This window comes from Schistocerca gregaria, chromosome X (genome assembly GCF_023897955.1).
Source record: "Schistocerca gregaria isolate iqSchGreg1 chromosome X, iqSchGreg1.2, whole genome shotgun sequence".
Lineage (NCBI taxonomy): Eukaryota > Metazoa > Arthropoda > Insecta > Orthoptera > Acrididae > Schistocerca > Schistocerca gregaria.
The window spans coordinates 516453059-516477476 of NC_064931.1; the positions used below are offsets into that span (position 1 = coordinate 516453059).

The 24418-nt window shown below is 39.4% G+C and overlaps 1 protein-coding gene across 2 annotated transcripts in view; it reads right to left on the minus strand.

Annotated features, from left to right (window-relative positions):
* Positions 1-24418, minus strand: part of LOC126299360 (chymotrypsin-like elastase family member 2A) — a 141079-nt gene that overhangs the window by 51924 nt on the left and 64737 nt on the right. For both annotated transcript variants that reach the window (XM_049991221.1, XM_049991220.1), the window contains exon 6: positions 7799-7963. In XM_049991221.1, the coding sequence (XP_049847178.1) occupies positions 7799-7963 (165 nt within the window). The remainder of the gene's footprint in view (positions 1-7798; positions 7964-24418) is intronic.

The window sequence follows — 24418 nt, forward strand, 5'->3', positions numbered from 1 at the left end:
CTGGTTCATATAGTAAGGTTCCCCACCCAGAGTTATGATCAACAGCCTCAAAGCTGATAGATGAATTTTATTCTCAATGGCAGAGAGATGTTGTTGTTTAGTCTTCAGTCCGAAGACTGGTCTGATGCAGCTCTCTATGCTACTCTATCCTGCACAAGCCTCTTCATCTCCAAATAACTACTGCAACTTACACTCTTCTGAATCTGCTTACTGTATTCATCTCTTGGTCTCCTGCTATGATTTTTTAAGCCCCCCCCCCCCCCCCCCCCCCACACACACACACACACTTCCCTCCAAGACTAAATTGGTGATGGCTTGATGTCTCAGAATGTGTCCTATCAACCAATCCAGATCTCAATCTAGCACTTACACCCAGATTGCTTGTTGCTTGTAGTTTCACAGAAGTTCTGCATATATCGATACAGTCACTTAAGATCCAGCTAGCAACTGCACTAGATTTTATGCTTGGTTGAGCATGCCATGCCTGACCATCTTCTTACCTGCTAGTCACTCAGTCACCTGCTGTAGGATCATGGCACATGAACATTAGACGAAGGAAAGCAAAACTTGATTTGAAAGAATATATCCTGATTGGGAAAGATGGTGGCCATAAAAGTGTCTGGGAGTGATTTTTTTTTTTTTGACTGATATGGATGGAAATCCTGCCTGCTTTGTATCTGGTGCTCTACTCTCCTGCCTTACAAGTCCACCACCACATATCTGAAGGCACACGTTAGCATAACACGAGAGTGTGAGTTCAAAACATTTCCAGTTTTGGTGAAAGTTACAGTAACTGAAAACTGTGTAGAAATGGTGCCAGAGATTTTTGTTCATTTGCATTAAAAATCAGGTGGAGAATTTAGTATTTTTTCAGGAGCTTGCGAAAATTGGCTTAGAATTGGAATGTGTGGACATCTCCAAAAGTTTGCCCCATCTTACGACAGTACCACAAAACACGGAAAGACAAGCCAATGAAAAACAGGTGAATACAGTGCCCACCATTGCCCAGACCATAGGCTTGACTGCATGTGTGTGTATACCGTATATGTGGACCAAAACATGTCAGAAAAACTATTACATATCTATTACTGTGCACCTTGCTAATGTTCATCATGAGTAGGCACAGTGAAATTTGGCGTTTGCCTGACTACTCACTTTTCTGAAAAGGAAAAATCTGGATAATTTATTAAGAAGCACATCAAAGAGACTTATTTAACTTAGCAGTAAATCCCAGCATCTTAATAAGATTTTATTTGTCACTGACCAAGGCACAAATATATGCAAAGCACAGCAATGCTTTCAGCACTATACAAATTCTGAACACAACCCTGAAATATTTGAAAACTGAGTTTTCAGTGGTTTTTTCTATGATTTATGCTGCCAGAGACTAAGGTTACCATATGCTCTCTTTTTCCCCAACACATTCCCTTTTCGAGGCAAGAAAATGTGTCTGCGCAGATTTCATAAAAACCTACAAAATGTCATCTTTTTTAGGCTCCGAGAAAAAGTGTATGTTTTGAACAAAGGACATCAGTCATTGTTGTAATTAATTGTAAATAAATGCTATTGTAATGTCTTTGACAAGTTTATTTTTATGTTGTTTGCAGTAAAAGCTAGAAGTTATCTATCATGTGTTCAACTGCATTATATCCTTTGATGTTGCTTCTGCTTCCCTTGGATGCAGTGTTGCCAACCTGTGGGATTCATCCCATATTGTGGAAAATTTTGACAATTTTTTTCAGGAAGGAACAAAGGTTTTTTTTTTTTTTTTTTTTTTTTTTTTTTTTTTTTTTTTTTTTTTGGCAAAATGTGAGGTGAATATGGAACATTTAATTGCTATCTCTAACATAAGGTAGTAATGGTTATGGTACATACAGCAGCAGCAAAGGTAAACATTTCATAGAAGTTAAGCACATGAAACCACCAACAGTCATTTGTGCAAACAGCAGTCAGCATTCTCACTATGGGCACAATAGGTCTGCTTACACAACAGTAACAAACATGCACTGTTATAGGCATGATTGTCAAATACCATGAAAATAAGGTGAAACAGCTCATGAAAGCAATTATATGCACCCACTGACTGTCATTTGTTCAATTAGCACTTAGTACTCCCATTGTACTATATATTGTTAGTTTAAATTTCCTTTTGTTTGCACAACTTAAATGCAACATTATTTATGACTGAGTGACACATGTGAAACATTGTCAAATTCCTGAATACACAATGCATCTCAGAATGCAAGCTAGACTGGAGGCCAAGTCAAGCAGTATGTTAAGCTGTAACGTAGCACGTTGGTATATGGCATTGTTTGAAGTGGTTTAGTTTGCTGAGCACAGTGTCACTCAAAGTAATTGTTTTTTTGGTTGTTGCTTGGATTTGGTCTTATGTGTGATTCTTGCTCTTATTAAATAGCAATTGTTTCTGAGTGGTTTGTTTCATATTCATTTAAGAACCCCAGACTGTGGTCTTTGGAGTGCAAAAAAATTGAAATTCAGGTACCTTGAATTAGATCCAGAAAAACATAGTAAAAAAACTCTCGGCTTTAAATTGATGGATTTAAAGGGTGGTTGGAGGCCATTGAAGATGACAAGAGAAAGGCATGGAACAAAGTGTGTAATGTGATTATTTTATTTATCATGTCAAAAGTACAGAAATATCAAAAAATATATACATAAGTGTTGTATAATTTTACACAAAAGAAGACCAAAAATTGGACACTTCAAGAGCATTTGGTGTAGCTCTCATAAGGTCTTGCATGGTGCGGGTGGTTGGTGATGAGGAACACTGAAGGAAATGGCTGTTAGTCTGCTCAGCACCACACTGGCAAAGAACTGAGTCCACAGAGAAACTCCAAGTCCGCAGATAAGTCTTGCACCTCATTGTGTTTGATCATAATCTATTGAGAGACCTCCATATTGGCCACTTCTCTGAATGTCCAGGGGGAAGTTCTTTCTTTGCAGTCATCCATTCTCCCAAATACAAAGATTTCCTTGCCACATTTGGATTCTCAATGAGAGCCTCAGTAGTTGTCAAGAAGCTCTTTCTTGATTTCAGCCTAAGAGGTGTGTGCTGATGATCATATAGTGGATGGGCTGCCTTCGTTGTGGCCTTACTTTCCTCATATCTTGCAGCTATCTCATGTCTCATTTCAGTAGGAGCTATGCCAGCAAGGCATTGGAGTTTGTCAACAAGAGTAGGTCTTAAGCAACCTGTGATAATCCGGCAAGACTCATTTAGAGCCACATCAATGTTCCTGGCATGACTGGACTTGTACCATACCAAACATGCATATTAAGCAGTGAAATAACATAGAGCAAGCACACTTAAGTGCACAGTGCATGGATTAGCACACCATGATGTACCTGTCAATTTTTGCACTATGTTATTTCTGGGTGTCACTTTCTGTTTGTTGATTAGGCAACGCTTTTTATATGTTAGCGCGCGATCCAGAGTTACTCCAAGATATTTGGGAGTAGGATTATGTTCGAGTAAGATGCCTCCCCAGGCCCCAGGATATATTTAAGGATCTATTTGCCTGTTTATTCTTCAGGTGGAAAGCACAGGTCTGAGTCTTGGTAGGATTAGGTTTCAAGCAATTCCCATGATAGTAAACAGTGAATTCTTGCAAAGATTTTGATAGCGTATCTTCTACAGTCTCAAAACTGTCAGCCTGAGTAGTGATAGCACAGTCATTAGCATAATTAAAGCTTCAAGTTCCTTCAGAGATACGTTGATTGTTGGTATAGATGTTGAATAATAGCGGCACAAGTGCAGTACCTTCTGGTAGCTCATTTTTTGAGTTCTCCATCTACTTTTCTTACCCTGAAACTCGACAAAAAATCTGCAGTTCAGGAGAAGGTTTCTAATATTGCACATGAGTGTGAAGTCTTTATTTATATCATACACTTCATTCAGAAGGAGCCGATGGTTGATCATATTGTAAGCCGTGGATAGGTCGATAAAGACAGCACCTGTAATGAGCCATTTCTTATATCCCTCTTTGATATGTTGGGTTAAGTTTCATATTTGAGATGTGCAACTTTTCCCTTCTCTGAAACCTGCTTGCTGTGGTATTAGAAGAGGCTTCACCTTTCTAATCATTCTCTGAAGAATGAGCCTCTCCAGAATTTTGTAGAGGTGACAGAGTAAGGAGATAGGTCTATAATTTTTGGGATCTTTCCTATCCTTTCCTCATTTCAGTATGGCAATTACTTCTTGCTTTTCGCCATACTTTGCAGATCTTGCATTCTTGAATACAGTTATTCATGAAATCCAGTAACCAAATTATTGTAGCAGGACCAAAATTCTTGATTTGTTCAGATTTGCCATAAACATGCTTCTCAAGTTAAACACGTTAAAAATGTTAAAACTGTGCAATATAACACAGCTATTGTTAATTGTTTTTTGAAAATGTGTGGTGAAAGCAGAGATGCAGAAAAAGTGAAGATAGCTGAAATAAGACGAGTAACTTTTTTTGTGGAGCATAATGCCATATTTTCAAAAGTGGACCATCTTGTTCTTGTGTTTTCCCTGGCTCCAAAATTGCTTCAGAGGTGACTTTAGGTCATATAAAATGTACCAATATAGTAGAAAATGTTATTGCAAAGGTGGAAATTGATAAAACGGTTCTGTTACTAAAGTACATTAAATTTTCTATTGTTGTGGGTGAGAGTATAGACATAGACAGATAGAAAACATATGTATGTTTTAGTGAAATATGTGTCACCAATTGATGGACTCATGAAAACACAACTTCTGGAATTGATCCCTTTGGATGCAAAGACTACTGGGCAGAAAGCCTTTTCATAACTCCAGAGAGTCTGTCGAAAGAGAAGGATAATGCAATTAGAAATGTAATTGGCATGGCATGTGACAATGCCTCTGTAATAATGGGAAGCCACAATCCTGTTATAGCAAGACCTAGCAACATTGTACCAGATCACATTATTCTCAACTGTATTCATCTGCTTTAGTTGCAAGCAAGGCATGTGAGAAGCTTCTTAGACCCTGTGAAAAATTAATAAGGTCAATGACAAGCTACATATCCGGCAGTGCAAAGTGCTGCACTATTTTGCAAGAATTCCAAGAATTTTTTGGAGTCGAATGTAAGCAGGTGCTTAAATTATTGGGTACACGTTGGCTTGTTTTACACGCATGCATTGTTTTTCTGTCAGAAAACTGGGATGTATTTTCACACTATTTCCAGTTATCAACTGTTGAAGATAAATTGAAGTCTGCAGAAATTATTCTTCATGAATTAGAAAATTCATATACTAAAGCTTACATGTTGTTTGTAAAATATGTTTTGGGTTACTTCAACAGTTTTGACACCCTTTTCCAAATGTCATTATGTCCCATCAGTATCAACGTATCTTGGCTCCAGATGTGGCCAGTTATTAAACAAACTCTCCTTATGGAATGTGAAAAGGGAATTCATCAATTAAGACTTAAATGACTTGATTTCTGTATCACAGCAACTGAAGGAATGAAGAAACATCCATATACGTACAACACATTTTTTGGAAACTTAAAATTCATAGAATCAAATATTGCATTAACAGTTGACAGAAGGTCCCAGATAAAGGATTTATTGTGCGTTGCATCAAAGTTTGGAGGATTTGATCTAAATACCATAACAGTTGAATGGACCAGTCTTGCAGTTGTGCCTTTGTGAAGCAGAATGTTTGATTTGCCCTGCTGGAACATGCATATCAGATGCTAACCTAGGTAAGATGTATAAGTACCATAAGGGTTAAAATTGGATATTTTCAGGTGAATTGGATTTCAAAGCACAAGAAAGCAATTCTAAACAAAAGACACATCTGCAGGCTGTAAGCTCATCTTCCAAACTGAAAAAAAAAACTGTTTTTGACCGACTGAAGGTACTCTGGATTTTCATGCAGTCATCACTGTCGTAGCTGCAAGAAAATTGAATGCACAAGTAAATTACACACAGTTCTGTGCAAAGACTCTACAATGAGAAATGAGTTTCATGTGCTCAACCAAAGCTGAAGCCATTGTCACACCTGGTTTATAAACACATTCATTAGACATTACTATAGGTATCCTTAGTGGTAGTTCTTGCTTCAGTGTTGCAACAGATGGAAGCAATGAGGACACTATGAAAACGTTCCCTATTCTGATACAGTACTTTGATACCTAGTCATAATACTAACATGGAACATGCTTTTTCTCTTGTGCACACACAGCGGACCTAAGACAGGTATAGATTTAAAACAAAACACATAGAAGTTGTTGTATGTGTCCAGTACTATTTCAAACACATGAAGTGCCAGAGCTTTTATGAAACAAAACATTTGAGAAACAAAAAACGTTAAGACAGATTTCTTCATCCTCCAAATATTCATGATATACAAGGGAAAAAACAATGAGATAACCAAGTGTACAGTTTGGTCACAAAGTGATGAGCAAAGCCTCCCTAGTTCTGAATCAGCAGGAGTCAGTTAACTTTGGTCCACTCATGGTTTTGCATCCAGCTGCTGTCAATCTTGGCAATCTAATATGAACATAGCATATGCAGCCATTGTGAATTGACTGGTGTGCTGTGTTGAGTTCCTTAGTAAAACTGTACATCTACTGATGAGTGATAATGAAGCAGTTACTGTCCTATCACAGGCAATGCCAGGTACTCCTTCAACTCCTTGGACAAGGACAAGGAGTAGCACTTTATGCAGTGCAGCAAGGAAAATAAGTAATGATGTCACTAAATGTTGCAAGCAGGAGAGCAAGAGTTGCTCCATTCTGTTTCTGTGACAAGATGCACCATTACAGAGGCAGGGGTAAGTTACAGCTCTGTTAAAATACTTAGCAGATTTTGCAGAGAGAATACTGGAAAATCACCATAAACTCCAAGCAAAAAACTGGTAAATTTCAGTTCAAATTTTTCTGTTTGACAGTGGTTTGAAACTTCCTTCCCCTGAGCCATAGTAAAGTGTGGAAATTGTAATTGAGTCAGAATAGGTTTTCATTTTTCTTCTGTCAGTTCATTTAGTAATTTTTATGACAGGGGACAATGGTTTGTTCATTTATATTTTGTGGAGGCAATTTTTATGATTTACAAATGCATGTGGCACAGTCACATCAAAGTCATCTTTTGACCAATCTATATATTTGTCATCAAGCAAACTTTCTATGCTTACAAGAATAATTTTAAATTGCAATATTGCATATTTTATGGGAATATTTATAGTAATTATATTTCAATTCAAAGTGTAATTTAGTAAACCAACTGTGTGAAAGATAAAAATCTAACAATATTGCTTTTTAATATCTTGCACTATATCAGCTTTGTTTATCATGCAGTCTTTGGTGAACACTCATCCTTGTGTGGGTAGTGAAGTCTACTTCAGTACTCACACAAAGATGCATGTTCACTAAAGGCTGCACAATAAACAAAGCTGATATATGAGATTCAGTCAGAAGTGGAAGTCACTTATAAGAATTGCTATGAAATGGTTATGGCTGAAATAACCTGTGCCTGGAAAAAAAGTATTATCATGGTTAAAATAAATGTTGTATTTGATGATAAATGTAGTGATTAAACTGAAAATACCAAAGCAACAGAACATATGTAAATTTAATACAAAACTCAATTACCTGAGGAAGCTGTTCAGCAATTGGCCTTTGGCTTAAGGTCACCAAAGTTTGATAATTTATGTAGTACCTGACAATATTATGATTTGGACAATCTCAATATTTCTAAAATTAGCTGAATAATGAATGTGCTTTGAATGAAAGGAAAGTACATTCAGAACTATTTTGAAATGCCCTTACCTTCTCGGTACTTTTTAGTTGGTTGTGGCAAGCAGATTGGGGCCACATGATCTCCATCCAGTTTCAATGGTTTACTTAATTGCAACAAAGCAATATCATGGGAGAAATTTTGTGCAACATAGTCATGAGTGACAATTCTGGTGACATATACTCGTTGTTCAAAACCTGGTAAAAATAAGCACATAGAACACAGAACTTCTGCAGAATCATTACATGAAAGCATGTTACATATAATAACAACATGCTCTTATAATAATAATAAAATTAATTGCAGTCAAGTAACACTTCTCAGTACAAATATTGCAACAAATGACCAAAAACTCTCCAGATGAACATTATTATTACTTATACTGCTTGACAATCAATAAACATAAAATGTCACTTTGAGCATAAATAAGCCTGAACTCTTTTAAATTATTCACTCATGTATTAAATTTGTTGTACATGAGTTTTACAGTGAGTAGGGAGTTATGTTGTTGATCTCTTATGTTGTAGGTAATACTAAATGATGAAATAATCCTCTCAATTTATTTTAATTGGCTAAGCCTGCACATTTTAAGTTTTGTAAAAGTCTTAAGGCTACCAAACTAAACAGACAAGGGACCATCACTTCTACGAACAAAGATTGTAGTAAAATGAGCCTGAAGTGGTGTTCAGGTAGGAGATTACCGATAAAGTAGTAGTGGCTGCCAGGCAGCAATGAGCAAATGTAGTAGTCCATTTGAAATATTTTAGTGTAGAACAGATTCAATTCAATTCACAAAACATGTATGTAGCATCCTGATATTTCTCTGTCTGCATATTCAGAGAATGTTCTCTGCTAATCATAGAAATGATTTTGCCTAAAAATCACTGTCCTGTAAATGACCATGCATGCTAATAAATGTCAGCAATCATGTCAGGCTTCACTGCATATGGTGAAGGGAAGCATTGAGAGTGTAATCTGTTGTTGTTGTTGTTGTTGTCATTGTTGACTTCAGTCTGAAGACTGGTTTGATCATCTCTCCAGACTACTCTATCCTGTACAACCCTCTTCATCTCTGAATAATTATGGCAACTTACATCCTTCTGAATTTGCTTGCTGTATTCATCTCTTGGTCTCCCTCCACAATTTTTACCCCCCTAACTTCTCTCCAATACTAAAATTGTGATCCATTGATGTCTGAGAATGTGTCCTATCAACTGATTCCTCCTTTTAGTCAAATTGTGCCTCAATTTCTTTTGTCCCCAAATCTATTCAGTACCTCCACATTAGTGATGTGATCTACCCATCCAATCTTAAGCATTCTTCTGTAGCACCACATTTCAAAAACATATATTCTCTTCTTGTCTGAATAATTCATCATTCATATTTCACTTCCATACATGGCTATACTTCATACAAATAGTTACATAAACGACTTCTTTCAAGACACTGTCCATTCAGTTCAACTACTCTTCCAAGTCATTGGCTGTTTCCACAGTAAACCTCTACATTTCATTTCTTCTCCCTTTACTTTGATCCCTACTGCAAATTTTTCTTTGGTTTCCATTACTTCTTGCTCAATGTAGAGATTGAATAACATTGGGGATGGGCTACAACCCTGTCACAATCCCTTTTCAACCACTGCTTTTCTTTCATGCCCCTTGACTTGTATAATTGTTGTCTGGCTTCTGTGCAAGTTGGAAGTAGCTTTTCACTCCTTGTATTTCATGCCTGCTACCCCCATAATTTCTATGAGAATATTCCAGTTAAGACTGCCAAATTTTTATCTACATCTAAAAAAGCTATAAACATACAGGGTGCATTCCGAAAGTAATGCAATTATTTTTTTTAAAGTAATTTATTGAACAGATTTGCACAAACACTTAAAATTCTTCAAAGTACTGTCCTTGGGCCTCTACACATTTTTCCAGCGACTCTGCCATGACAGGTACGCACCCTGGAAGGCGTCTTCTGGGACCTCTCGCAAGGCCTTCGTCACGGCGGATTGGATCTCGTCTATGGACGAAAAACGGGTTCCTTTCAGGGCTGACTTAATCCTAGGAAACAAAAAGAAGTCAGCTGGGGCGAGGTCAGGACTATAGGGGGGTGGGGCAGCGTTGGCACCTGGTGTTTGGCCAGGAACTCGCGGACTCGTAGCGCGTTGTGGCAAGGCGCGTTGTCGTGATGGAGTTGCCAGGTAGCGGAGATGTCCTTTTTCGTCCTGACGACCCTTTTTGCGGAGTCTTTCCAGCACATCCACGTAGTAGGCAGCATTAACTGTCTGTCCTTGAGGAACAAACTCCTTATGGACCACTCCTTTGCTGTCGAAAAAGACAATGAGCATTGTTTTCACTTTTGATTTGCTCATTCTTGCCTTTTTGGGCTTGGGGGACTGATCAGTGTGCCACTCAGAGCTTTGGCGTTTTGTTTCTGGGTCGTATTCAAAAACCCAGGTTTCATCACCAGTGATGACGTTGTCAGGTTCAATTTCAACACGTTGCAAAAGTTCACTTGAAATTTCCGCTCGGTTGGTCTTTTCGTCGTCTGACAACACCTTGGGCACGAGCTTGGCGCACACTTTCCTCATCGCTAAATCTTCAGTAACAATGCGAAAAACAACAGTAGACGACAAGTTCAGTTCATTGGCAACCATCCTGATACTCAATCGACGGTCAGAGTCCAACAGTTGTCGCACACGAGCCACATTGTTGTCGGTTTTGCTGGTTGACGGCCGCCCAGAGCGTTGTTCGTCGTGAACCTCTTCCCGGCCTTCCTTAAAGGCCTTTAACCACCTCGAAACTTGTGAGTAGGACAGAGCAGAGTCCCCGTAAGCCTCACGAATCATTTTGTTAGTCTCCTCAAAAGATTTGTTCAGTTTAGCACAAAACTTAATCGCGTAACGTTGCTCGATCGTCGATTCCATTTTTTCCGTGACACGGTCGGCGCGCAGAGGTTTACAATAACAGACGTCCTGCCGCTTCCACAGCTCGGAGAGCACTGAAACCGGTTTCGCGGCAAAGCTTAGCGTCCCCCCCCCCACCTACTCCATGTGGCCCGCTCCCACTCCGACTACTAGGAGCGGCGTGGGAAATTCAATTGCATTACTTTCGGAACGTACCCTGTAGGTTTGCCTTTTCTTAACCTATCTTCTAAGGTAAGCTGTAGGGTCAACATGGTCTCATGTGTTATTACATTTCTTGGGAATCGAAGCTGATCTTCCTTGAAATTGGCTTCTTTCAGTTTTTCCATTCTTCTGTAGGGAATTTGTGCCAGTATTTTCCAACAGTGACTTACGAAGTGGATAGTTCGTTAATATCCACACACTTATCAGCATCTGCTTTCTTTGGAACTGGAATTATCGCATTTTTTTCTGTAAGCATGAGGGTATTTCACCTGTCTCATTCATCTTCCACACCATAAGAAAGAGTTTAGTCTTGGTTGGCTCTCCCAAGGTTATCAATACCTCTGACGGAATGTTGTTTACTCCTGCAACATTGTTTCGACTTAGGTCTTTCAGTGCTCTGTCAAATTATTCTTGCAGTATAATATCTCCTATCTCATCTTCATCTGTGTCCTCTTTCATTTCTATAAGATTGACATAAAGCTCATCTTCCAGCTTTCTTTGCTTAGGACTGGATTTTCATCTGAGCTCTTGATGTACATAGATCTACTTCTCTTTTCTCCAAAGGCCCCTTTAATTTCCCGATTAGTGGTGTGTACCTTTCACCTAGTGAAATATGCTTCTAAATCCTGACATTTGTCATCTAGCTACTCCTGCTTAGCCATTCTGCACTTCCTGTCAGTCTCATTTTTTAGACGTTTGTATTCCCTTTTGCCTCCTTCATCTGCTGCATTTTTACATTTCCTCCTTTCATCAATTAAATTCAATATCTCCTGTGTTATCAAAGGATTTCTACTACAATTTGTCTTTTTACCTATTTTATCCTCTGCTGCCTTCATTATTTCATCTCTTAAAGTTACACATTCATCTTCTATTGTATTCCATTCCACTGTTATAGGCAGTTGGTGTGTAATGCTCCCTCCAAAACTATCAACTACCCCTGGTTCTTTCAATTTATTAAGGACCCATCTAATTAATTTCCTAACCCTTTTTGCAAAATATCTAGCTTTAATCTACAGTTCATAACCAATAAATTGTCATCAGAGTCCACATCTGCCCCTAGAAATGGCTTACAATTTAAAATCTGTTTCTGAAATCTGTCTTTGTGTCACATAATCAATGTGAAACCTTCCTGTTTCTCCAGGCCTCTTCCACATATACAGCCTCCTTTAGTGATTCTTAAACCAAGTGTCAGCAATGATTAAATTATGCTCTGTGCAAAATTCTACCATGTGGCTTCCACATTCATTCACTTTTCCCAGTCCATATTTCCCTACAGTTTATCCTTCTCTCCCTTTTCCTATTCCTAAATTCCAGTCCCCAATATCAATTAAATTTTCATCTCCCTTAATTATCTGAATAACTTCTTTTATCTCATCATACATTTCTTAAGTCCCTTCTTTGTCTATGGAGCTTGTTGGCATATAAACTATTATTACTGTGGTGGGTGTGGGCTTCGTATCTACCTTGGCTACAAAACTGAGTCCACTATGCCACTCATAGTAGCTTACCCACACTCTTATTTTCATATTCATTATTAAAACTACTCCTGCATTACCCCTATTTAATTTGTGTATTTATAACCCTTTGTTCACCTGTTCCTTCTGCCACTAAACTTCACTAAGTCCCACTACATCTAACTTCAAACCATCCATTTTATTTTTAAAAATTTCTAATGTACCTGTGAGATTAATAGATATAATATTCCATGCTCCATTCTGTAGAACACCATGTTTGTTCCTCCTGATGATGACATCCCCCTGAGCAGCCCCACCCTGAGATCCATATGGGGGACTGTTTTACCTCCGGAATATTTTACCCAAAAGGATGCCATCATTGTTTAACCATACAGTAGAACTGCATGCCCTTGGGAAAAATTATGGCCATAGTTTCCCCTTGCTTTCAGCCATTCACAGTACCAGCACAGTAAGGCTGTTTTGATTGATGTTGCAAGCCTAGATTAGTTAATCATCCAGACTATTGCCCCTGCAACTACTGAAAAAGTTACTGTCCCTCTTCAAGAACCACACATTTGTCTGTCATCTCAACATACATCCCTATTATGGTTGCACCTACAGTACGGTTATCTGTATCATTGATGCATGCAAGTCACCCCACCAATGTCAAGGTCCATGATTCATGGGGGTGTTACAAAACCAAAATTGTACCTGGAAGCCTCAAGACATCTTATTACTTCATAGCTAACAAGACACAGAACTACTGCTCTATGGCTATACCTTTTTCAACTGGTTCTAATTTCCAACCGACATGCAGGCCATTAGAGACCAGAAACTATTTCACCTACATGAGAAAGCTTCAAACTTGGTGTACACCATACATGACTCAGATAAACCACATTAAGCTTAGATTAGCATTGCTTAACGGAGGACTTCAATTTCCAAACATAAACGCACTATCTTGACTACCACACCACCTTGTCTGGTCACAACTAAAGTCCTCCTCTGACAACAATTACAGTATGGTCACTATCGGAGAATAAAAATTAATATATCATAAAAAACACCTTAATCATGATGAAAAAGGTGGAAATGTGTGTGGGCCATGTAAGAAAATGGGGGTAAAGTATGATCAGGGAATAACAATGACCACAGCAAGATGTGAAAGGAAATTTAAACTCTCAACAGACAGGACCACATCAACCAAGCACTATAATATGGCATATGCAGAAAGAAGAAGAAGAAAAAAATGCCCTGGATGGCTTCGTCAATAAACAGAACTGGCGCATATGGGGAACCGAAAAGCCCCATGTTGCAGTCCCATCGTCCCTGCATCCTCAAAAAGTACTGGTATGGGCCGCCATTTCTTCCAAGGGAATCATTGGCCCATTTTTCAGATCCAAAATGATTACTGCATCACGCTATCTGGACATTCTTCGTGAATTTGTGGTGGTACAAACTGCCTTAGATGACACTGCGAACACCTCGTGGTTTATGCAAGATGGTGCCCGACCACATCGCACGGCCGATGTCTTTAATTTCCTGAATGAATATTTCGATGATCATGTGATTGCTTTGGGCTATCCGAAACATACAGGAGGCAGTGTGGATTGGCCTCCCTATTCGCCAGACATGAACCCCTATGACTTCTTTCTGTGGGGACACTTGAAAGACCAGGTGTACCGCCAGAATCCATAAACAATTGAACAGCTGAAGCAGTACATCTCATCTGCATGTGAAGCCATTCCGCCAGACATGTTGTCAAAGGTTTCGGGTAATTTCATTCAGAGACTACGCCATATTATTGCTACGCATGGTGGATATGTGGAAAATATCGTACTATAGAGTTTCCCAGACCGCAGGGCCATCTGTTGTTGACAATTGTAACTACTGTAATTTCGAAAGTTTGTCTGCCTGAAAATGTACTGTTGTCCCAAGCATATTGCAACAAATGGTGTATTTCTATCGCTGCTCGTTTAGTTTTTATTGCTGTTTCAAATATACCGGTCATTTTTGAAACACCCTGTAAGTGGATTTCAACAGATATCAAAATAGGTTGATTAATTCAACATCCATGATAACTTTGATTTACTATAATGAATCGGACAGAGGCGCGTGAGTGAAGTGAGAGACTACATCAAACGTACTAAAATATCTAAGACATTCAGACGCAATCCTTCTAATAGACATAAGATATCTGCTGAGCTCCTAATGTGATTTATGCATCAACCTACCGCTGTGCTAAACAGTGTAGCAAACTGTTATGTTCCCTGGTATGTTGGAGCACCAATCCTACTGAGAATAGGCCTGTATTTTTAGATACAAAGGTGATACTTTTGTTGTTGAGCCTCATGGCAGTAAGAATTTGTAAAGGTTTTTAGAACACCTGAATTAAGACACCCCAAATATTTTCTTCACAATGGACGTGGAAAAGGATGCCTGCCTTCCATTCCTTGAAGAGATAATCTGAAGGGACGTTGATGGTATGTGGTACATGCCATTTCTATCTTCAGGCTGAAAGCTGTCACAATCTGGCTCAGCAAGGGGTACTTCATAGTTTGGTTCATATGGCCCATGTCATCCCAGACTCTGAAAGTTTGTCAGCTGAGTTAACCTACCTCAAATTCATCTTTTGCCAGAATGATTACAGTGACAGATAGATCAGTTGTGCATTGTGCTACTGACCAACTGTGAATCAAGTGAGTGATGAATGTACCTAAGACGATACCTCATTCTGGGGCCTTTTTGTGATTTCTGCTTAAATTCTGCTAGGAAACCTGCTTTATCTCTGGTCTAACAGCAGAGGGACTAAGTTATTGTTATTTGTGGACCTGTCAGTGATTTATATTCACTATCAGTAACTTCGGATGCTGATTGTCATTGATTATGTGGTGGCACTTAGTGTTTACCATGTGTGTGTGTGTGTGTGTGTGTGTGTGTGTGTGTGTGTGTGTGTGTGTGTGTGTGTTATCTTTCTGCATATGCCATATTTTGGTTCTTGATTTGTGTAGCCCCACATATTGAGGACTTAATTGCCTTGCACAGCAATCTCACATTACATTTCTACCTAGAAAATGACAGAGTATTCAGCTATCAAAATATCAGTAGTTTTCAAAGATGTCTCCTGGCTGCCTTTCTGTACATTTTTTGAATAGACAAATGGTTTGAATGTCTAAAGAAACTATCTCTGCTACTCACTGACTTAAAGAAAATATATAACAACTAATACATGCAAACCCATAGAACTGTAATCACCTAAAACATTTGTATATCATAGGCAGCTGCATGTTTAAGAGTTGGACAGCAATTGGTGCTGTGAGTGAGAGAAGACAGTGAAGATATACAACTTGATTTTTGGGGCATTATTTACTGGGTGGACTGTGACGGACATCAATTTCAGATAGAGGTAGCCAGAAGGTTAAATGTTCTGATGATGTTCATTGACTCTGGAAACAGTTTGTCATACAGGTGCAGCAAATGTTCGCCAACAGCACTGTATGTTCTGATGATCAATATTTGATGCCTTGCAGTCAAGACAGTGCAACCATGACTCCATCAGAACAATGATGTGTCTTTGATGCTACCACAGAAAGGATAATATCACTAACAAAATAACATCTGTATATACTTTTTGTTGCTGGAGGTTATCAAACTATGTACTGTTGTGAATTTTAAAACTTTTCTGGTGAATTGAATGTTGAAACAAATTTCAAGCTTGCAGCTGGTCATCATTTAATTCATCTTACAATATTTTGACTGGGCACCTGCCAGCCATTTTCTGGTGAGCCATTGAAGACTGATGAAGACTTGCTCCGTTATGCTATGTACAGGGTGCTCATTTTAACTGAAGACATTGAAATATCTGGAAAACTACAAATCAGTTCAAAAAAGTTATAACTCCATTTTGTTTATTTTGGAAGGAGTGTCCAACAACACCACACTTTACTCGCCACCCCCCCTGTGTGCAGGTGGCAGGGAGCAACTGTGAAATCTTCAATGTGAACCCTCATTTTTTATTGCAGATTATGATTCTACAGAAAAATCAACATACATTTTGTCTGAAGCATTTTCTTTGTTTCACCACAGATGACACTGTAATTGAAGGAATAGAAATTGGTACACAATCATAATTTGACATTCTTCTCAATGGTTCTTGAATATTCCATGGCACGTGGAACCTCACCTTCATGCTGTGAGGGTAGGACACGCCAATATATCATAACTTCTAATTGGAAACACCATTTATGATGCTGTATTCCTCCAACACATCAAATACCATATCAATGCACCACTGTGACTATACAGCAAACTACAACATATCACAAAGGGCAGTATATTGTGACTGGAGATCACATATTGTGCAGATGTAGGAGAGATAATGGCTCTAAACATTACAATACTTACACAGTGTTTATTGCCTTCACACCTACCTATCATTTGGAGAACAGATATGTGAGTGGACAATGAATGTTGTAACCACATAAGACAAAACTGAAATGGTTCTGATTTAAGGAGAATGTACGAGAAATGTTGAGGCTACTGTTGCCTTGTATGCTGAGCATTTTACAGAGAAAGGTCACTCTTGTTTGTTCCTTTATAAGGTTGTGAATGGTTTTATGTCTGATGGCAGTGTACAGACTGACAAAAGGAAGCAAAGTAAACTTATTACAGGAGAAGCTAATGAAATAGCTGTGCTAGCAGCATTGCACCACAACCCACAGATAAGCAACTGACAATTATGCTGTGATTCCAGTATGTCTGTAGGTGATATTGTCACAATATTGCATTGTCATAAGTATCACCCATACCACGTGTCACTGGATCAAGAACTTCATGGCGCCAATTTTAATAACCAGGTAGTGTTTTGTGAATGGGCGTGTCAATAAATGCAAACGACTCCCATGATGTTTGCCACAGTGCTATTTTCCAATGAGTCTACATTCACAATCCATGATAAAACAGCATAACGTGCATTACTGGAGTATAGACAATCCCCATTGGTTATAGTAAATTGACCATCAACATCCTTGGTCAGTTAACGTATGGTGTGGCATCATGGGGAACAAACTAATTGATCTGAATTTGACAGCACACTGAATAGACTCACACTGAATGGCTTTGGAACAGGAATTACCCAATACTACTGCAGGATGTTGCCCTGGATGTTCAACAATGTATGTGGTCTCAGCCTGACGGTTGTCCAACGCATTATGAAATTGAAGCACAGGAAATATTAGACCGTGTCTACAGTGTTCAGTGGACTGGCAAGGTGACCTTATTAATTGGCCCTCTAGGTCACCAGATTTCTTTCTGTCATGATATTTAAAAGATAAGGTATACCAGAGAATGCCAACAGGCCACAAAGACATGGTTGATCACATTAGAAACATCTGTGCTGACATTCCCACAGACTGCTTCTGTCCTGTGTACTGTCCTTTGAAAAACAGATCACTAAGTGTACTGAAGGTGGTGATACTACTTACAAACACTTACTCTAATTGGAAAAGTAGAGTAGTGTTTGTCTTGATCCATGGCCACAGTGGCATGTCACTTAGTCCCCTGTTCAATATATCAGAGGAATACAATGTTGTGAACGACGTTTTCAATTATAAGTTATGAAATACTTGCCTGTTCTACCCTCACAGCATCGAGGTGGGATTCCATGTGCCACTGAATATTCAAGGCCATTGAGTAGCATGTTGTAAATTATGACTGTGTGCCCTATTCTATTCCTCCAATTACAGTACTATCTGTAGAGAAACAAAGAAAATGCTGCATATGAAACGTATGTAGATTTTGCTGTAGAATCATAATCTGCAATAAAAAAAAAAAACAAGGTTTTCCATTGAAGATTTCAAAGTTACCCCTCACCACCTATGTATGGAGTGGGGGTGGGGTGGAGTAGGGTGGGGATGTGGGGGGGTCGAGTGTAGTATCATTGGATGTCCCCCACTGAGAAAAACAGATTGGAATTATAACTTTTCTGGATATGATGTGTAGTTTTTGGGATATTTCAATGTCTTCAGTTAAAATGAACACACTGTATACTGTGCTGTGAGTATTCTGTGCATGCATCGAAAATTTTCTCCAAGTTAGCGCTCACTGCAACCATTGGTGCAATCTCTGACCTTTGATTAGGAGAAATTGTGGAGATGATGCGGTTCCACTCACTGTCCAACTGGAAGCTACTATGACAGTTCATCAGATTTTGCACCAGCTTATTTCTATGGGTTCTTTAATAATGGAGACTCAAAAAGATGTTCCTATGGTCAGAATGATAGACCTATCACACTCCATTGTATGTCCAGCAGAAAAAAGTGTCTGACAATAGTGGAATTGCTTGGTTGCAAACAGAGTTTCACAGTGTGTGTGGTCTTTCCTACATAAGCCATACCACTCTAAGTATTTTCTTAATTCCAGCCTTTCACAATAAAAAGTCATCCTCCACTGATCCCAAAGTGTCTGCAGTCTTAGACGGTGGAAGAAAAATCACTTTTACCTGAAATTTACAGAGGATTCTCACTATTTTAAACAAAATGTTCTTCACAAAATGAAGAAAAGCTGAAGGTTTTTGTCAGTGTGTTCTCCTCTTTATCCACTTTTTGATTCTTAGTTTTAACCGGCGGTACCCTGTTAATCTGCTGGGTGGAATATCAATTTCTTCTGAACACCATCTGTAGGTGGATGAGCTCTTTAGGCAAACTATCTGGACCTGAGAAAATGTGAGTTCTGTGTACACGTTTTTTAAGCATGCTCATGGCTTGTGATGGGTGATAAAAAATGTAAATGTTGTGTGACTAGGGCCTCCCATCGGGTAGACCATTTATTGGGTGCAAGTCTTTCGATTTGACGCCACTTTGGCAACTTGCACGTCAATGGGGATGAAATGATGAAGAGTAGGACAACATAACACCTAGTCCCTAAGTGGAGAAAATCTCTGACACAGCCGGGAATCAAACCTGAGCCCTTAGGATTGATATTCTGTCGCACAGACCACTTTTTTAAAAAAAATTTCTTTTTTAATGTTTTCATTATGAATTTACGACGCTACCACTTCTTTTTTTTTCCCAAGTGCTCTACCGACTTTTTTTATAATTTTAGAACAGCTTTTTTTTAGTGAGAAAAATAAATATTATAACCACGAGGGCGTTCAGAACACGGTACCTCCAATTTACAGACCAACAATACGACCACTTTTCTTTTCTTTTTTTTTCTCATGGAACAGGAAGGCAGGGAAAACAAACAATATTTATTTCTGCAATTGTGCTGTCCTAGGGATAAGAAAAGTATCGAGACAGCAAAAACAATTTTTGAAACCCTAAAATTAATGTAAAGGCCACCCCCCCCCCCCTTTTATTTTACATGAACAAAGTAAATTCCAGCCCTAGTCACGGGCGGGAGTGAAAACAAAGTTATCATCTGCATCACAATGTGCCAACAGGTGAGGGCCAATTGTCTTCTCAGTATGCAGTATGCAAATATAATTTAACTGTGCAGTACTGTCTAGGTGCTCTGCTGCAGGAGTCTTCTCATTTCTGGGACACCCCAGCTGTTGGGCGGGTTGTGAAAAACACTTCCTAAAAAATTGGGAAAGTAAGTCCAGTATTTCGTATGACTCTGTATGAGCTCATGTTGTTCTTGTAAATACATCTAATAATCCATCACGGACTTAATATTGTATGAAAACAAATATTTTGTCGCATTTCCAATGATCCAATTGACCACATACATCTTTTGTTTGGGAAAAAAAGTCTTGTCTGGTACAAAAAGTACAACCAATGTTATTTCTGTGTAGTTATTGCGCCGAAGGAAGACCAGTATTTGACTCGTCAGCATCCAGATGTCCCTCGCTGCGCCAAACACTAAACCATGTTCTTCCATTGCTAACAGTCCACAGTTTGTGCAAAGAGAAGGATCGACCATATGAAATGTATATAATCGACTCCTGGTCACAAGTTTATGGTTTACAAGAATACATCACATTGATCTCCCTGCTGTTGACAGTAATGGAGTATGCACACCAAATGGGGTTCCAAGTTCTCATTGGGTATTTGAATTCCATTATGTTGAGACCATGGTGATACATCAAGCACCGATAGATCTCCTAAGTTGTGTGTATTCTTGTTGAAGGTACTTTCAGATGAATATAACTATATTCAACAACAAATGAGGTAATGTGTACAAGAGAAGGCGAAATGTTGCCCACTGCTATTGGGGGTTCGTACAAAGGTTGAACAAGTACTGCTATCAGAGCTTTCGTTGTTGCCAGTTTAGTATCATCTCATGCATGTAAAGTGCCAAAGCTTTGTTTCACATGTTTGTGAGGCTGAGGCCACCGTTCTGGAACTGTAGGGTTAACGTGTCATATTTGATCTTAAATAACATCCCAGTACTAATGTAATAACCAAAGGCAGCCATGAGGCGGTCTGCAATACCCTTTGGTATTGGTAGGATCTGCGCTAAATGGGGCAGTCTTGAAGCTATGTGAACATTGGTGCATTCCACATGTTGGATCATGTCAAAGGCTCTTAGTGAGTTGTTGCGTATTGTCACATGAACATTCTGCAGAAGCCGCCGAGAACTCTCCGTCGCTGACGGCTGTAGTGAATGGGTAAATGTGATCCTCAGACATCTCAGCGATTCCACCGTATGAAACGGTCCCAGTATGTCTTCCAGTCCTCATCCAATGTGCATAATTTTGGATTTTGTCATGTTAACAACACTGTCTGCCACTGTTACATAATAGTCTAGATGTCTGACAGCCTGACACACTTCATGTCCTGATCTGACAAGAAGGATCAGGTCATCCGCATATGCGCGACAAACAAAAGAGTTCTCATTAAGCACTATCCCAGTAAGTGAGCACCTCATAAAACAGCTCACAAACAGCATCATGGAGAGTGGCCACCCTTGTTGAACTGAGTTGTTAATGGGAATTGAGCCCGCTTCCCAACCATTTACATTACGATGGAGATGAAAACAGGTGGAATCGCCATTCGGCTCATGACTGACGCCAAGAAGGTATGGTTTATCCTGTTGAATGCACAATCGAAGTCCACAGATATCATCACTGCTTGCATTCTACATGTATCTGCATGGGCGATAACATCACAGTATTCAATTAACGCCAAGGAGATGTTGCTTCGCACACATAGGCAAGCCTAATCAGGGGATATTGTCCTGGATATCGCCAGTTTGAGATGAGATACTAGTAGTCCTGCAAAGATTTTATAGTTGGTGTTTAGCATAGTGAGAGGCCGATATTGATTAACACTGCGACTCCGCACCATCTTCGGGATGGGAAGAAGAAAGTCCATCACAAAATCCGACAGTAGGCGCATGTCAGGACACATCGTCTCATTGTACATCGACACCCACTGTGGCATCATCATGTCCACGAATTCTTGATAAAACTCTAACGTAATCCCGTCTGGCCCTGGTAATTTATGGGCCACTCCTTTTTAGAGTGCCACCTTTATACCATCTTCTGTGAGTGGCTCCATAAGTGCTGCCTTATCTGTCTCTGTCAATTACGTTTGATATATCATCCCCCACTTGATGGTCCATTGATGTTCCAGCATATAGGTGGCAGAAATGCTCTAAAAATTCATTTGCAATGTCCTGTTGTGTTCTCAGTTGATGGCCATCTAAACCGGGGAGCACCGTGACCAATGCCCGGTGGTAACATTTATGTTCCCATGACACATGGTGCACCGAGATACGTTCCCCAGTGATGGTGTCGAGACATCTTGCCCGTATTGGGATGCCACCCAGTCATTGTTACGTGATCAATAGGATTTGTGCCTTGACATGATGAACTTCTGCATGATTGTCTGCAGATGGCACCTGGAATGACCACTCAGCTACCGGGGGCAGACGCATTGGGTGATGACAACTTACCGCTTGCAAATACAAACCAGTATGTGTGGGCTTACAATGAACTGAATGCACCATAGAGCCATCATCTTTTTGTCTAACTATGGCATCCGAGAAATTCAGACAACCATCTTTCTCTATTTCCGTAGTGAACCAAACGTTGTTATGAATAGAGATAAGGTGGTGAAGAATCTCCATCAACTTATCTTCTCCATGAGGCCACACAATAGAAGTATTGTCTGCATACCTCCATCATGCAGTTGGTTTAAGGGCAGATGATTCAAGCACTCTCCCTCAAAATCCTCCATAAAAAGATTGGCCTTCAAGGGAGACAGAGAACTGCCCATGGCAACACCATTAATCTGTTCAAAATATTCTTGGTTGAAAATAAAATAAGTTGAGGATAGAGCATGCATGAAACTTACTGGCAATAGTGCCAAACAATCTGTGAGGTGGACCTTTCTAAAAAGTGATACCATATCAAAGCTAACTAAATGGTCCGAACTGCTTAGACTGTCTATTGATAAAGTCAGCTGAGTTACAGATGTCATGCAGACATTTCTTTACTAACGGTCTCAGCAAAGAAGTGACATGCTTGGCTAAATTAAAGGTGAGTGCTCCAATGTTGCTCACTATTGAATGTAATGGAACACTTTCCTTATCAAATTTTGGAAGCCCATGCAGTCTTGTGGTACACAACCATATGGTCTTAACCTCTTGATGATCCCTTAAAGTAAGGAGGAGGAATTCAGTCCTCCTATAGGTAAAGTAACTTAGCAGACCATGCATCTTATCATCATACACACTGCAAGGTAACAAAACAGTTGAGTTATTTAGTGCCACCACATCAATGTCCTCTCATAGATTTCGTAGAGGAGCCCTTTTGGCAGATGTCACAGTAGCACATTGAGCAGAAGTTTTCAAAAGAGCATGGCAGGTTTTCCTTCTTATTTCTTCTGCAATGTCCAAAAGAAGGCATTGTACAGCTCCTTCAGATGTTTCACAAGAAATAAGAGGGGCAACTTGCCATGCTCTTGTGAAAACTCTTCCATATTGTTCTAACTTAACCTCTGCATAAAGGGCTGCACTACAAAATCTCTGAGAGGATACTGATGTATTGGTACTGAAAGCTGACAAAGATAATGCAACAATTTTGTTACCTTGTAGTGAGTATGATGATAAGATGCATGGTCAGATAAGTGACTACCCGTAGGAAGAATGATTATAACCCTAATGGATGTGTGCACTACTGATTTCCTCCTCCTTGCCTCAAGAAATCATCAAGAGGTTAAGACCACATGGTTGTGCACAACAAGACTGTATGGCCTTCCAAAACTTCCAAAGGAAAGTGTTCTATAATGTCCAAAGTAAACAACACTAGAGCACCTACAAATGATTTATCCAAAAATCTTGCTTCTTTGCTGAGACTGTCAGTGGGGAAATGCCCCCATCACATCTGTCACTCAGCTGTCTTTAACAGTAGACTGGGGACTCACTGTCTAAGCAGTTATGACTGTTTAGTTAGCTTTCATGTAATGTCACTTTTTACTTCTCACAGATTCTTTGACACTAATAGGTGAAAAGTTTCAGGTAGCCATCACTGCTTTGTTTCGGCATGCTGTATCCTCAACCTGTTTTATGTTCAACCAAGAGTATTTTGAACAGACTGACAGCATCACAATGGACAGCCGTCTGTCTCCCTTTGTGGCCAACTTTTTTAAGGAGGATTTTGAGAGAGAGAGAGAGAGAGAGAGAGAGAGAGAGAGAGAGAGAGAGAGAGAGAGTGCTCGAATCAGTTGTTCTTAAACCAACTGTATTTTGGTGGTATATGGATGAGACTTCTATAGGGTGGCCTCGTGAAGAAGATAAACTGATTGAGTTTCTTTGTCACCTGAACTCCATTCATAAAAACATGCAGTTCGCTATGGAAACAAAGAAAGATGTTTGTCAGCCTTTCTTGGATGTCTTGATTAGACAAAAGAATTATGGCTCTCTGGTGCATTCAGTTCATTGTAAGCCCACTCATACTGATTTGTATTTGCAAACATCAGGTTGTCATCACTCTTTGCAAACTATGAGCATGCTTAAAACACTCATACACAGAGCTCACACTGTCTTAGATCTAAATAGTTTGCCTAAAGAGCTCACCCACCTAAAGACAATGTTCAGAAAAAGAGGATATTCCATCCAGCAGATTAAAA